Raw genomic sequence first — 15,187 nt, forward strand, 5'->3', positions numbered from 1 at the left:
CACCTTGTACTTCATGATGAAGGCTTAGAGAAAACACAGATTGGTGTCATCCAGGGTCATCTGGGGCTCTAGGCAGACTCTTCCACAGGTAAACAGCATTCTCAGACTGACTGGGGGTGAGGAGAGCTCTTTTCACGGGAGGAAGAGTAACAGACCTGACAATGTTTTTCTGCACTATCAGAACCTGGAAGGAACTAGCCACATGTCATAGGTTTACCGTGCAGCATTAGAGGAGAGCAAATAGACAGGAGCTCAGATCCCACCTTTACCACTCATTATACAGCTGGGTGACTTTGTGTGAGTTACTTAACCTCTCTGATCCTCAGTTTTCTGATCCATAAAATGCAAATGATAATGCCTCCCTCATGCCCACTGGAAGAGTCATTATAAAGATGAAGTGAGAGAGTTCATGTAAAGCACCTACTCACGTGTGTGACACACAGTAGCTTCTCATTGGATGGGGCCACTGCTAGTCCCCTCCCTAGAGCAGAGCTCCTCCGATGTCCTCCTCCTCCTCCGCCTCCCCTCCCCCAGCATTGGCAGGAGTCAGGATTGGAGAGGAAGTAGCCCCGGGTCCCTAGAGACAGGCAGACCCAAGTGCAGATGAATGTTCCTCAGCTTTCTCATCTCTAAAATGGGGATTTGTAGCTAACGCAGGGGCTTGATGTGGTGCCCAAATGATTTAAAAGAAGTGAAAGCTTTGTTACCCGTGTGCCATTTAGATTTCAGAGCATTTGAATGATAATATGATATAAAGCCACCGTTGATGGCTGCCCCTTAAACCAGTGAGGATAAATGACGCATGGTGTCGAGGGCCCTGCTGGAGAACAATGGCTTTAGGTAGCAGGAAACATGGGCACCTGCAAAGGAGACACAGGATGTGAACGCCTCTCGGAGCTTCTCCCGCCCCCGAGTCTGGAAGCTGGGACAGTGGCAGTGGCCGTCCTGCCTCCTTACGGGCTGGTGGGAGCCACACGTGACCCGCAACCTCCTTGCTCTCCGTACTTGACGGATGTGCTTGTGCTATAAAACCTTTCTCTGCCGTGGAATTGTGGGGCCACGTGCCTTGGCCCTGAGGCTGAGTCACCAGCCCTGCCCTTCCCTGCCATGTCACCTAAGCCTCTTCCAATCTCAGTCTCAGTTTCTTCATCTGTAAAATACAGCTAACACTGCCTGTCTCGCAGGTGGTTCTCTGGGGATTAGAGAGGCTTCAAAGCAGCACTTCCCAAACTTTCACACCCCCCCCCACACACACACACACACACGAGTTCCCTGGGGCTCTGGTTACAATGCAGATTCTGATTCCGCACGTGTGGAATGAGGCCCGAGATGCTGCATTTCTAACCGGCTCCCAGGTCGTGCTGGTGGTGCTGGTCCCTGGACCGCCCCTTGGACAGGAAGCATGGAAAGCAGTGAGGCGTCTGCAGGATGCCAGTTCCCCTCCCCTCTCCTCCTCAGCTGGGGTGCATAACAGCTGCGTTGCCACTTGCGTTGTGATTATCACTGACAACACTGCAATAGCTAGTGTCGATTGGGTGCAATTTACGTGGCAGGCACTGAGCTGAGCTCCTTACATGTATGATCTCTATTGAGCTTCAGTCAATCTTATAAATAGGTCCCGTTATACCAGTGAAGAAACCGAGGCACAAAGATGAGAAAGAACTTTCCCAAGGACACACAGTCAGGAAGTGGCGGGAGCATAGAGAACCCACCTCTGAGGCCCCCCACGTCAGCTTCCCGGTGTTGTCTCTGTGCCAGCACAGCGCTCCCTGGAGCCCACAGGTGGGGATGGTAACCGGAGGGTGTGGCAAGCATGGTGGACGCTGAATGACAGGGCAGAACGCTTGTCCAAACCTGGGCTCCTCCAGTGAAGCGTTGCCTCAGCCCCGGCCATTCCGAAACGAGGAGAGACTCAATCCTGTTTTCTTCTCCTAATTGGATGCCTTTTATTCCTCGTCCCTAATTGAAGTCTGGCCATTGCTGGTTGCCATGGCAGCAGCCAAGCGCTCATCCCACGGTGGCTTTTCTCCACCCGTGGCCAATGGGAAACCTACTTCTCCGTATCCTGTGGGGACATGGAGTGGCAGGCTATCATGTTTTGGTGGCTGGAGGAGGCGAGGAAGTGAGCCACAAGGAGAAAGGGCTGTCTGCTCCCACGCAGACTCTCCCTGCAATGCTGCGTTTGCAGAATCCCTGGTCTGTTCAGAGCCATTGAATCAGCCAGGCCACAATAGTACATGTCCTGAGCAGTGTCTGTGTGTCCAGTACTGGCCTAAGAACTGTGTGCAGTACCTCATTTAATCCTCACAACAGCCCTAGGAAGAAGCATTAGGATTACCCCCATTTGACAGATAAGGGGTCAAGGCCCAGAGAGGCTAAGTAACCTGCCCGGGTTGTCCAGCACATAGGTTTAGAGGTCTGGATTTCAGCACAGATTCCAGCTTCCTTGCGCGTAGTCATCAAACTCTCCGATCTGTCACAGGATGACTTTAAGGGTCTCTCATGTCCTTGGACCTGGATTATGGTTTAAAAAGAATACATGGTCTGCCTTCCCCAATACCACAGGCACCAGTTCTCCCCAAAGCTTTCGTGTGGCATTAACAGGTCACAGCCTTTCCAGCTGGGTCCTGGTTGCCCACCCCCAGCTGCTAAGCTCAGTGCCACTAAAGCTCAGGTTCCATGGAGGCAGCCTTCTTCCCAGGCCCCACTCATGTCCCATAGTTAACAACAGTTCATTACACCATCTCCTTGGCCCCTTTCTCACTTTGCCATCCCCACTTGGCAAAATCCTGGCCCTGTCGAAGTGAACTCTCCACCTTTCCACCTATGCAACTGGACAAAAACACACACAGCCACACCAGATGGTATCATTTTAAAGTCATGGTCACCAGGCTCCCATGAGCCCTAATGCTGCCCAACTTACACGGCATCTCCGCAGACTTGCATGTCCAGTAGGCATCTCACATAACTTGTGCACGAGTGCACCCTGATCGTTCCTCCTGTGTCTTCACCGTCTCAGCTGATGGTGACGCCAGTCTTCCATTGCCCAGGCCAAGAGACCACAAGGTCATCCTTGACCCTCTCTTTCTGTTGTGCCCCACGCAGTCTTTCAGGAACTCCTGGTAGCTCCATCTTGAAAAGAGCCCCAGCTTCCAGCCACCTCTCAACACTGCCCCACACTGCCATCTGTCATGTGGCTTGTTGCAGCAGTCTCCTTCTGGGTCTCCCCGCCTCTGTCCTCTGTCCTCGCCTCCCTTCACGTCTTCAACACAGTAGCCAGAGTGATTCTATTAAAATTGCAAATCAGTGCATGCCACTCCTGCTTGAAAGCTTCCCATGGCTTCTGTCTCCACCTAGAGTCCACGCCTGGGCCCTTTACCTGGCCTCCAAGGCCCTCCAGGATCTACTCCTTGTTACCTCTTAGCTGTCATCCTCAAGACTCTTTTTCAGCTGTTTTGTGCCCCTGGAATACACCAGCATGCTCCCTACTCCAGACCTTTGTACTTGCTGCTTCCTCTGGCTGGAATTCTCTGTTCCCAAATATCAAGGCACAAGGCTCGCTGCCTCACCTCATTCTGGGTTTGGCCCAAGTGTCACCACCTATTGACAATCACATTCCCCCTCCACTCTCCCATCCCCTCCCACCCTGTTTCCCCGAAAAGAAGACCTAGCCGGACAATCAGCTCTAATGCGTCTTTTGGAGCAAAAATTAAATAAGAGCCGGTATTATATTGTATTATTATATTATAATTACATTATATTAAAGACCCGGTCTTATATTAAAATAAGACAGGGTCTTATATTAATTTTTGCTCCAAAAGACACATTAGAGCTGATTGTCCGGCTAGGTCTTATTTTCGGGGAAACACGGTATCCGCTTTCCCTGTATTATTTTTCTCTACAACTTTTCAGCACCTAATAACATTTCTCTATATCATAGATTTTAGCGTACGCGTTATTTTCACATTTTATCATCTCTGAAGTCAAGATGCAGTTTATACTCGATGGCGGGCAGTTCATAGTTTAATTGGCAACTATTTTTCTTTCTTTGTGGTGCATGAAATAATGTATGTATTCTTATCCCTCTCTCCATTTCTTGTACAAAAAGTAGCACACTGTGTATGTATCCTCTTCTGCACTATCCTATTTTTTCCATTAACGTATATCCTGGAGAGCTGTCTATATCAGTATCTATAGATAAACATTGAATCAGCATTTTGCAAGTGAGTAAACTGATGAATGACTAAGTCAGTGAATGAGTGAGTTATTGGAAATGATTAACAACTAGCCCTTTCTTTTTCCAAGGAAGCTTCCATGTCACCTGGACAGGTATTGCGCATACTTTTCCCAGGAGCCAGATTCCCCGGAACTCCTTTCCAGTCCTCGCTTATACTCTCCCTTTTCGTATCCTCAACAGGGAGGTGCCCAGATCAGCCTGGCTGAGGTCTGCCGGTCTGGGGAGAGGTCGACTCGCTGGTACAACCTCCTGAGCTACAAATACTTGAAGAACCAGAGCAGGGAGTCCAAGCCAGGGGGAGCCCTGGCCCCCACCCCGGGGCCTGAGAGCACGGTGAGCTGAGCCTCAGGTTTGCGCCATCCTCTCACCCATGCAGCACCGGGATGCAAGGAAGGAAGAGCTCTCCCAGGGTGGGAGATGTCTGGGTATCTGAGGTGGAAGAAATGGAGCAGAGGGGAGTGAGAGGAGAGGGAGAAGGGGCCAGGGTAGGAGAGATCTCTGTGAGGGACCAGTCCCCCATCTGCAACTGTCCCCCTTCCCGGTCGTGGTCTTCCTTCGGTATTCTGCTTGACCTAATTTGAAAACCTTAATTGATGGGTTTTTTTTAAATTAAGTGAAGAACGAAGGCGAAACCTGTGGAAGTCAGAAAATTCAGACCCTGCTACATGCAGAGTAGTCTGTCGTGGAGGCTTTCTGTAAGAGGCAGAGGAAGGTCACAGGAAGGACCGTCAGAAGACTGACCTGGTGTTTCTTAGTTGGCTGATGGGGGTCAATATTGTACCTCCCTGCCCCTCCATTTCTTCATGTTGAATCTGTTAAGTCTAAAAGGGTTGTTAGGAAGTTTGGAAGAAATGCAAGTTTTAAAGAGCACTTGGTAAGGGCTTGAGCCATGCTGTTTCATTATTTATTTCTTGAAAATCAACCTTTGCCTATTTTGGGCTAAAGATATGTATTGTGTTCACTTTAGTGCAGTGTACTTTAACCTATAAAAGTATCCTTAAACTGTTTCCTGCACTTGTAAGTCCACAACTGCTGGCCAACTAGACTGGCCAGAACTCCACGGAGCAGTGAAATTCCCCTTGAACATAGTGCCACAGTGTGTGGGATCCCAAATGGTTGGTTACTTGGGACATCACTGCCCAGAATTGCAATGGAGGGGGTGGGCTAGGTCACACAGGTAGGGATAGGGTGAGGATGAAATCTGTTTGCTTCTCTGCCTCCTCCTCCTCCATTTTTTATCATCATCCTCATTTTCTGCACTTCCTATGGTGTCAGGCACTGTCCTGTTTGTTATGTGCATTTTACCAAGGCTCCGAACGGTTACCTAAGGACATACGTCTCCTAAGCAACCAAGCCCACTCCAAAAAGAGTCTGCGAAGGTCTAAAAAATAGTCCCCTCTACTTTCTAGCGCATTTTCTTGGATGAGGAACATCAAATTTAGCCATATTAGTTTCCTCATTCCCATTTCTCAAGGGACTAATCATAATCTCTCCCTATCGGGATGGTTGTAAAGATTCCATAAAATGCTATATCTGTCAGTGCCTGGCATATACCAGGCCTTCAACGGATTTTCAGTTTCCTCTTTCCTTCCCCAAAGAAAATTTCAGGAATTATCCAGACTCTGGCTCAGGGTTTTTGCAAATTAGCCGTTTTCTCAGGAAACTACGAGATCAGTTTCACTGCTACTTGCTGCCATTTACTGGGGGCTAATTATGTGCTAGGTACTCTTCTGCACACCTTATGTATACTCAATTCATCTTCATAACCACCCTTTGTGGTAGGTATTAGAGGAAACTGAGTCTCAGAGAGGGTAAAGCATTTCTTCAAGTCACAAAGGCTTTTCCACTCGAAACAACATTCAGTATAGACCTTTTTCCTCCAGGTAGCCTTCCCTGACTGCAACCCCCCAAGCTGGCTTTGCCATTGTTCCTCTGTTCCCAAACATCCACACTTACCTCTCTCACAGTGCTTCTCACATTGTTTGGTTATTGATGGTTCATGTGATAGTCTCCCTGACTACATTGTGATTTCCTTATAGCCGAAGATCTCTAATTCTGTCTCACACAACTATTGAACTTGGCTGTCTTCCAACACTGTCCACATAGACTGGGGTTCTTCTCAAGAGAACTGCTAGTTAGGAGAACTAAGCACTGTATTTCTAATGTGGAAGTGACCCTGGGGCAAGACACTTACCCTCTGGTCTTCAGTTTTACCCTCCGTTCACTGGGAGGCTCACGCTCTGAGAAGCTCTGATTCTTGCCAAGAGGAGCGGTGTCCGTGATGTGCAGATGAGCCCATGAGCCTTTGTCTCCACAGGATGCCGTGTCTGCTCTGTTGGAACAGACAGCAGTGGAGCTGGAGAAGAGGCAGGAAGGAAGGAGTAGCACCCAGACCCTGCAAGACAGCTGGTAAGTGAGCGTTCCCTGGAGCCTCAGGAACGGGTCCGGCTTGGGCCTGGGCCAAGGGCAGAGATCCCCAGACACCAGGGCAACCAAGAGACGTGATCCCCTGGGGAGACTGAGACACTCTCTCTCATGGTTTCTCCACAGGCAACAGGACAGTATAATAGCCTGGTATAGCGGTTCCCCAAATCCCTTCCCAATTTGTTATTTTGTGTTCTAGGAAACAGTCATGCTAGTTCCCCTCTGATGTTAGTTTCTCTTGAGGCACTTACGTTTGTTTTGGTAAAAAAAAGAGAAAAGAACCTTAAAGGCATTTTATATTATTATAAATGGAAAATAAATGTAATTTGCCATAAAGTGACGATTCCTCATTAAGGAACGGCATTTGACTGCTAAGAACAGAAGACAGAAGTTTATTTCTTTGTGACTTGGAAAGAGGAATGGGAGAAGGCAATCCAAGGCTCATCTGTCAGCTCCAAGATGTCACTGGGAACCCCGACTCCTTCTCTCACTCTGCTGTGTCCTTACTGTGTGGCCTCCACCATCAAGACTGCGTTATAGCCCCAAATGGCTGCTGGGTCACCAGCCCTCGCATGCATCGGGAACGAGGAAAGTCAAGCGTGTGTCTATGTACCTTTTAACCAAGGAGCGTTCCCAGAAGTCCCACCCAGCCTTTTCTACTTGCTTCTCATTGGCCGAGCATAGCAAGTTGGCCTATCTAGCTGCAAGGGAGGCTGGGAAATGAGGTCTGTTGAGTACAAAAATCAGCATTCTACTACTAAGGAGGAAAGTGGAACTGGATATTGGGTGGGCCATGAGCCAAGTCTGCCTCAGAAGGTAACGATGGACAATTACATGTAATGAAAATAAAACAAGAGTATTGTTAGAGATATTGCTTGCTATGGAAAGGACTGAACAAATAGCTATTAATGAAGATTAAAAAGCTCACAGTAGACGCTCCATAGATGGTAGAAACTATTATTAAGAAAGCAAGAAGGTTGGGCAGCCGGGTGGTTCAGTGGTCAGAGCACAGTGCTGGTAACACCGAAGTTGCTGGTTTGATTCCCACATGGACCAGTGAGTTGGACCCTCCACAACTAGATTGAAAACAACGACTTGACATGGAGCTGATGGGTCCTGGAGAAACACTGTTCCCCGATATTCCCCAATAAAAATTTAAAAAAGAAAACAAGAAGGAACGCTGCTAACTGCGAGCTCAAAAGGAAGCAGGCAGATTCCATCTAGAAGATGATCGTAGCCTGTGAGTCTTGGCATTTGGGAGGAAGGACGGTTGGGCTGCTTCCTGTGGGAGCCCAGGTCTGGGTGAGGCCTGAGCATCAGTACATTTGAAAAGCCCCCCTGGGTGAGTCTAATGTGTAACCTGGGCTGAGAACCATGGCTCGAGGCCTCCTTTTGCTCATCTGTGAAATACAGATTTTAGGAATAGCCACCACCCATGGGTATTTTGGAGACTCAATAAAGTGATGGGTGATAAGCTCAACACAGACCCTGACCCACAGGAAACACTCAATAACTCTTCTGTATTATTCTGTTCCAGCCCGAAATTCTACATGTGGCCTCAGGAGGAATCTTTCCTTAATCTCTTTTACTCCAGGAGTCAGCACATGTTTGCTGGAAAGGCCCAGAGAGCACCTGTCTGCTTTATGGGCCACACAGATTCTGTTGCATCTACTCTCGCTGCTGTTTGGGGCGTGAAAACAGCCACAGACCAAATGCACACCAACCACTGTCACTGCCCCTGTCACTGACACTTTGATCCAAAACAGGTAGTGGGCTGGATTTGGCCCTCGGGCTGACCTCTCTTTTACGCATCTTTACTATCCTTCCATGTGATGAAGGGTATGGCAGCGTTCCTTAATTTTTATATGTTCATTTGTTTGTTTTAGGATTCTCTCTAAATTGTCTCAATTCCTCCCTCCCTTACTCTCCCTCCCTCCCTGTCCGCCCTCCTCTCTCTCTTCTCTCCCTCTCCCCCACTCCCTTTTCCCCCTTCCTTTCTGCCTCCCTTTCTCTGTCTCTCTCCGTCTCTCTAGCACACTGCTGGGCTGCACTGGGGTTCATACAGGCAAAGGTCTGGTGCCGGAAATAGGCTCAGGACCTGTCTTCCAAAACCTCGGCACCACATCAGTGCTTTCCCCAAATTCCAAGCTTGTGTTGAGGCTTTGCACACCATTGCCTAGCAACCGCCTTCTGTTCTCTCTCCCTTTGTGGCCCCTCTCTCCCCACCCTTTGCCATTCAAACTCCCCTAGACACTGACTTGCAAAGAGGGCTGGGAATCCCAGAGCTGCTCTACTGGGGTAAATCCATCTGCAGCCCCCGCCCCCAGGCGGCAGGCTTCTTTGGGCCCTGGAATGTTAACTAGCCTTGCTGTGCCTGCCCAGCTCAGGCGTCATGTGCAGAGGCCTCCAAAAGAGCAGCTCTGTCTCCTCATTTACTCTCCTTCTCCCCCAGTACCCAAGGCCCAGGGTGCCCTTGTCTTTCCCTCCTTTGGTTTGGTTAGGTTTCTTCAGCGCATATACTCAGAAGACTGGATCTTTTTTAAGATTCACAAGCAAAGCAAAGCTCTAAAAGTGTTAGACAATAGAGGGGAATATAATCACAAACAATGCTAGAGTGGAAATCCCTGTGTTGGCCTCCTTGGGAACTTGTGTTGGTCTAGGGCAGATGTTGAGAAGTGGCCTTGTGGAATAGTTCTCAAATAAGACGGCGCTAGGAAATGCTCCTGCCAGCAGTGATTACGTGTACCCCCAAACCTGCTGCCTCTCCGCCACTCAGTATAATCCAACTACAGTACTTCATAAAGACTCTGTCCATGCTTTATTCTGGCAGATTCTGCCAAGTTGACGTCAGAGTGTCGACCGGCTGCTCTAATTTACACTCCCCACAGGGATACGCCTGTTACCCCCACCTTCACCAGCCCTCGAGATTATCAGATATTTCTTTTCATGCTGCTCCAAAGGGTAAAAAGGTGTTGTCTATTTTAATTATTTCTCTCTTTACAATCGAGGTGTTTGTTTTCTTTTCTTTCTGAAAATATTTAAATCAGATTCATAATCAAAGGAGATTTCCATATGGTTGAGTGCTTAGAGGATTTGAACAAACCTGGGTTGGAAACCAGGCTCCACCACTTAGCAGCCCGTGAACGGGACAAGGCCTGTCAACTGTCTGATCCTCAGCTTGTGAATCTATAAAATGGAGGCAGTAATCACTTGCTGCAGTGCTACAAGGCCTTAGCATAGCACCTGGAGCTTATTAAGTCCTCAGTAAATGCCGGTTAATGTGGCGTCTGCAGAATTCCGGAGGAGGCACTTTTTGCATGTTCCCATGTTTAATGGTTCTTTTATAAGGAGACAGAGAGGCTGCGGGTGCCGTGGAAGGGAGAGCAAAGCCCCGCCGTATCCAAGCCCCCATCTAAGTGCAGAGGAGGTTTTAATGGTGGGGCTGGGGGTAGAGAACCAAGATCTCCCCACTGGGAAAATCCTAAGGGAGATTTTAGGTTTACCCACAGTCTCACTGAGCCAGCTAACTAGATGTCAAATTTTCTGCTTTTGGCTGGAATTCCTTCAGCTCAGTATGGTAATGCTGTCTCATGCTGATCAGAAGCCTGGCGGTTATGTATGTCTTTGAGAAGGAAAAGATGGGAATAGAGATAGATTACTAATTAACAAATGCAGTCCATTTGTCACACCAACTGCTTCCAACCGTGAAGTCCATGGAGAAAGACTAATTATGAAGAATATCACCAAAAGTAAAGCCTCTTCAACAAAGGATGCTGGAACAAATGAATATCCATATAGAAAAAAATAAATAAACTTTGAGCATCATGTACAAAAATTAATCTGAAATGGAGCATAGAGCTACACATAAAAGCTGAAAACTATAAAACTCCTACAAGAAAATACAGGGGAAATTCTTTGCAACTTTGGTGTCGGCAAAGATTTCTTAGGTAGAACATAAAAAGCACAAGCCATTTTTAAAAATTGATAAATTGGACTTTATCACAATCAAAAGCCTCTGCTCTTTGGAAGACACCATTTGGAAAATGGAAAGTTAAGCCACAGACTTGGGGAAAATATTTGCAAAGGATTTATATCCAAAATGTGCAATGAACTCTTACAACTCAATAATAAAAAAGCAACCCAGTATTTAAATGGGCTAAAGATTGTAAAAGACACTTTGCAGAAGAAAATACAGGGATGGCCAATAAATGCATGAAAAGGTTGTCAGTGGGAAAGTGCAAATTAAAACCACTGTGAGACGTGAGTACACACCCTGTAGAATGACTAAATTTAAAGACTGGCAATACCAAGTCTAGATGAGGAACTGGAATTCTCATAGCATTGCTGGTGGGAATGTAAAGTGGCATAACCACGGTGGAGAACCAGTTTGTCGGTTTCTTAAAAGTATAAACTTAGACTTACTGTATGACCCAGCAATTCTATCCCTAGCTATGTATCTGTTATGTTCTGAATTATGTTCCCTGCAAAACTCATGTATTGAAGCCGGGACCCCAGGACCTCAGAATGTGACTGCGTTTGAAGATAGGGCTTTAAAAGGTTAACTTAACATGAGGTTGTTAAAGTTGCGATGGGCCCTAATCCAATATAACTGGTATCTTTGTAAGAAGAGGAAATTTCGGCACACGGAGAAAAGCCAATGACGGGAAAAACCATCAGAGGACACAGCAAGGAGGTGGCCGTCTGCAAGCCACAGAGAGAGACCTCAGAGGAAACCAAACCTGCCCACACCTTGATCTTGGACTTTTAGACCTACGAGAAATAAGTATCTGTTATGTTAAGCCATCTACTCAGTGATATTATGTTATAGCATCACTAGCAAACTAACACAATATCCAGGAGACAGGAAAACCTGTATCTACACAGACCTGTCGGTGAATGTCTGCAGAAGCTTTATTCATAATTGCTAAGAAATGGAAACAATCCAAATGTTGATCACCTGATGAAGAGCCAAACAAACTGTGGTCCACCCATCCGATGGAATATTACTCAGTCACAAAAAGGAGTGAACTATTGATACAATCACCAACATGGATGAATCTCAGAAACGTTCTGCTGAGAGAATGAAGCCAGAGACAAAGGGGCACCTAACTCTCTGATTCCCATACACACGAAATGCTGGAAAAATCAGATTTCACCTATAGTGACAGAAAACTGACCAGTGCTGGGCTGGGGGTGGAGGGAAATTAACAGATAGGGCATAAGGGAAGCTTTCGGGGTAATGGAATGGTCTAGATCTTGGTGGTATTGGTCACAGAGGAATACGTTGGTCAAAACTTGTCACAATGTACACTGAAAAGGCATTTTGCTGTATGTAAATTATATCTCACTAAAATCGATTTTTTTTTTCTTCAAAACTACACCTTAAAACATCCTGGAAGCCCTCCCCTGGGCACATTTAAAGGCAGGTGAGCAGATCAAGGTGGTCTCTGGGTGGGTGACCAGAGTTCTGTGTCATCACAGGAGGTTCGAGGAGGAGACCAGCGAAAACGAGGCAGCAGCAGAGGAGGAAGAGGGAGAGGAGGACATTTTCAGTGAGAAATCCTCCCCAGAAATGGATGAGTGCCCAGCGGTAAAGGTAGGGAGGGCCGGGGAGACGGGAAGGGCTATCTTAGGGAAATTACCTTCAACCTTTGAGCCCGGGCAGTTAGAAAAGGCTCAGGGCTCAACTAAGTAAGTTTTGTCCTCCAGCGTCAGGGGACAGGCCTCTGGAATGGGTTGACCTGCAGAAGGTGTAAAGTAGTGTCGTTGCCTATACTTTCTCTACCTAGCTTTGCAGTCAGAGGGGTCTGGGTTCAAATGCTGGCTCTGCTACTCCCTAGCTGGGTCATCTTCGGCAGGTGACTCCATCCCTCTCGAGCCTTCATTGCCTCATCTCTAAACTGGACAGAGTAATGCTCACCATGCAGACAGGTTCTGGAATGCACGTCTTCATTTGGGTCGGCCCAAAGTGCACCAGCAGAAGCAGGGAGTCTAGTCAGGTTCCTCTCGCCCCCAGCTTCACTGCTGCACTAAGGTGACGTGTTACAACAGGACTCACTCCCCACAGAGATCTCTGCGCTCTTTCCACCTGCAGGACTCCTGGAAACAGAGCCCCTCCACTGTGTTTGTGCCGGGCTCCTGGAGGCGGAGCTGCAGGCCTTGCACAAAGGTGCCTGGCCAAGGGGGACCGGAGAAAAATCCAGGGTCGCCTTCTCACCGCTCCACACCAAGGGGAAAGCATTTCGCAGTTTCTCCAGCCAAAGGGGGTGCCATTTTCAAACTTACCCAAAGGCAGTGTTAAGGCTAATGGAGGCCCCGCATTTAGGTGTTTTTGTTTGCTTATCTTTTACTGGTGACTACCGTGAAAGGGCGGTAGAAAACCGAATCGCCTAGTGTAAGAAACGAAATTTGCAGGTTGCCTCCGTAATTCCAAGAAAACGTCAGCAGTTCTTGGCTGGGGCAGTGGAGGCCTTGGGTGTGACTTTGTCAAAATGTACCTGGCATGTAAGGCTTGAGGATATGAAGTCCAGGACATGTGTGGTTGAGGTGTGTCTGCTACTCACGCGAGCTAGCTTGGGGACTGAATATGCTCCCCTTAGCCCCAAGGAATAGTGGCCAGCACTCGGGACCTTGGGCTATGTTCTGGCTGAACAGGGCTGGGGCCAAAGAAGCCCCCAGCTGTGTCTGTGGGACAAAGGTGAGGTACCAGGAGTGGGGAGTCGCTGGAGAGTCTTCCCCGTGGGTCTTGGGTTGGGTGGCTGAGACCCTGTGGTTATTGGGGTCCTCACAGCCATGGCTTCTCCCTCAGGTGGACAAAGAGACCAACACAGAGACCCCAGCCCCTTCCCCCACAGTGGTGCGGCCCAAGGACCGGCGTGTGGGCACGCCATCGCCAGGGCCGTTTCTTCGAGGAAGCACCATCATCCGCTCCAAGACCTTCTCCCCCGGACCCCAGAGCCAGTACGTGTGCCGGGTAAGCAAATACTACGTTGTTCTTTCCTCCTCCCAGAGGGCCTGCTTCCCACAGGGTAGCCAAGAGCCTTCAGCCTTGCACAGTTCTGGGTGCAAATCCCCATTGCTCTCCCCTTGTCAGGTCACCTCAGGCAAGGTAACGCCTCTGAGCCTCAGTTTCCTCACTTGGAGTTAATGGGCCGACTTTACAGGGCTGTTTGAAGGATTGACTTTGGTAAAGTGTGGGAAAGGCTCGGTAACTCGTATGTGGCCAATATTATTACAATTCCAACCGACACTCCCCTCCTACCTGTCCACACCCTGCCCTTCCACTCAGCTGCTTGCTGAGCTCACACTGACCCCTCACGGTCCCTGAACGGGCATTTCTTCCTCACCTCCTGGGCAATCAATCCCAGGGTGCAGGTTCCATAATGGCCACAGACTTAGGAAACAGGAAAACTTCGGAAAGGCTATTAAACATAGAAGAAACACGGAGCGATTTCACTCAATGTCAGTTTCTCTTGAAGAAAAGGGACGGTCTGGCACCACGAGCCACACATTCTCTCCCAGCAAAAACTGGCTGAAGCCGAGAAGTTGAGTGATTGGAGGGGAGGGGGTTTTCCGGTTCGCTCTGGTCCCCTGGCTCTCTTTACCTATTGGGTTGCCAACCTGTCTGGCAGGCCCTGCTAGCATGTAGAAGCCCTGCTCCCCAGATAGTCTCCCCCTTTCCTAGACCAGCCCACTCCTTTTAGTCTTATCATGAATGAGGGTTTGAGCACGTGCGTGGTGGTTGCTGGGGTTAGAGAGCAAGACCTGTTACTGACCTTCCTCTGAGGACGGCACAGATGTGACACCTGTACATCTTACCTGAGTCCTGGGTTCAAGGGATGTGTCAACATCCATTTTTCGCTGCCACCATACAGAACCAGTGCACAGTGACCGGATGTGTAAGCAGAGCTTTCCTGCCTAATGTTCCAATAAATCATTGTAGACGGAGAGGCCCATGGAACCCGCCCTGTATCTTCAACCTGCCACCTACCTATCTACTGTTATTTGCGAGGGGCAGGGCATATTGAGGGGGGTTCTCGATATTCAGTATCCAAGGCCTACAAGTATGAGATTGAGTTGAGGACCTAACGTCTTCAATATATGAAAATTCCACTAATTTACTGGCTACTTATCAAATTAGTCCCCCCAGAAATATTCCCTGCAGTGCCTCCCAGAAATGCCATAAACCCATCCCTTCTGTGTCAAGTCTCAAAAGAGCTAATTGTTTGAGCTTGTAAGCCTTTGAATGAGCAGTATAAGCACAGTGCACGTTGGCTGCCTGTATTGCAAAAGGTACAGGGGTTTCCTGACGTCACTGCATGTGACCTGGACACTGGGGATTCCTGAATCACAGTTGAAGAATCCTGCAGTCAAGCCAGCTCACAGCTAAAGAAGAGAAAAACCCAATCCCTGTTTTCAGATGTGTTTTGAAGGATTTAGAAAAGCCCTTAGGATAATGGTTAAAACCCTCTGTGTGGGGTAACATTACCGCCTTTATGAACACACAGTGGAAATCAAATACAAAGT

General features: G+C 48.3%; 1 protein-coding gene across 1 annotated transcript in view; it reads left to right on the plus strand.

The window, feature by feature from the left end:
* The window catches only part of WWC1 (WW and C2 domain containing 1), a 124,502-nt gene that overhangs the window by 100,184 nt on the left and 9,131 nt on the right, over window positions 1–15,187 (plus strand). Inside the window, exons 16-19 of the mRNA XM_074313878.1 lie at window positions 4,418–4,570; window positions 6,555–6,646; window positions 12,143–12,257; window positions 13,470–13,634. Coding sequence (XP_074169979.1) covers window positions 4,418–4,570; window positions 6,555–6,646; window positions 12,143–12,257; window positions 13,470–13,634 — 525 coding nt within the window. The remainder of the gene's footprint in view (window positions 1–4,417; window positions 4,571–6,554; window positions 6,647–12,142; window positions 12,258–13,469; window positions 13,635–15,187) is intronic.

This window comes from Rhinolophus sinicus, linkage group LG10 (genome assembly GCF_036562045.2).
Source record: "Rhinolophus sinicus isolate RSC01 linkage group LG10, ASM3656204v1, whole genome shotgun sequence".
NCBI lineage: Eukaryota > Metazoa > Chordata > Mammalia > Chiroptera > Rhinolophidae > Rhinolophus > Rhinolophus sinicus.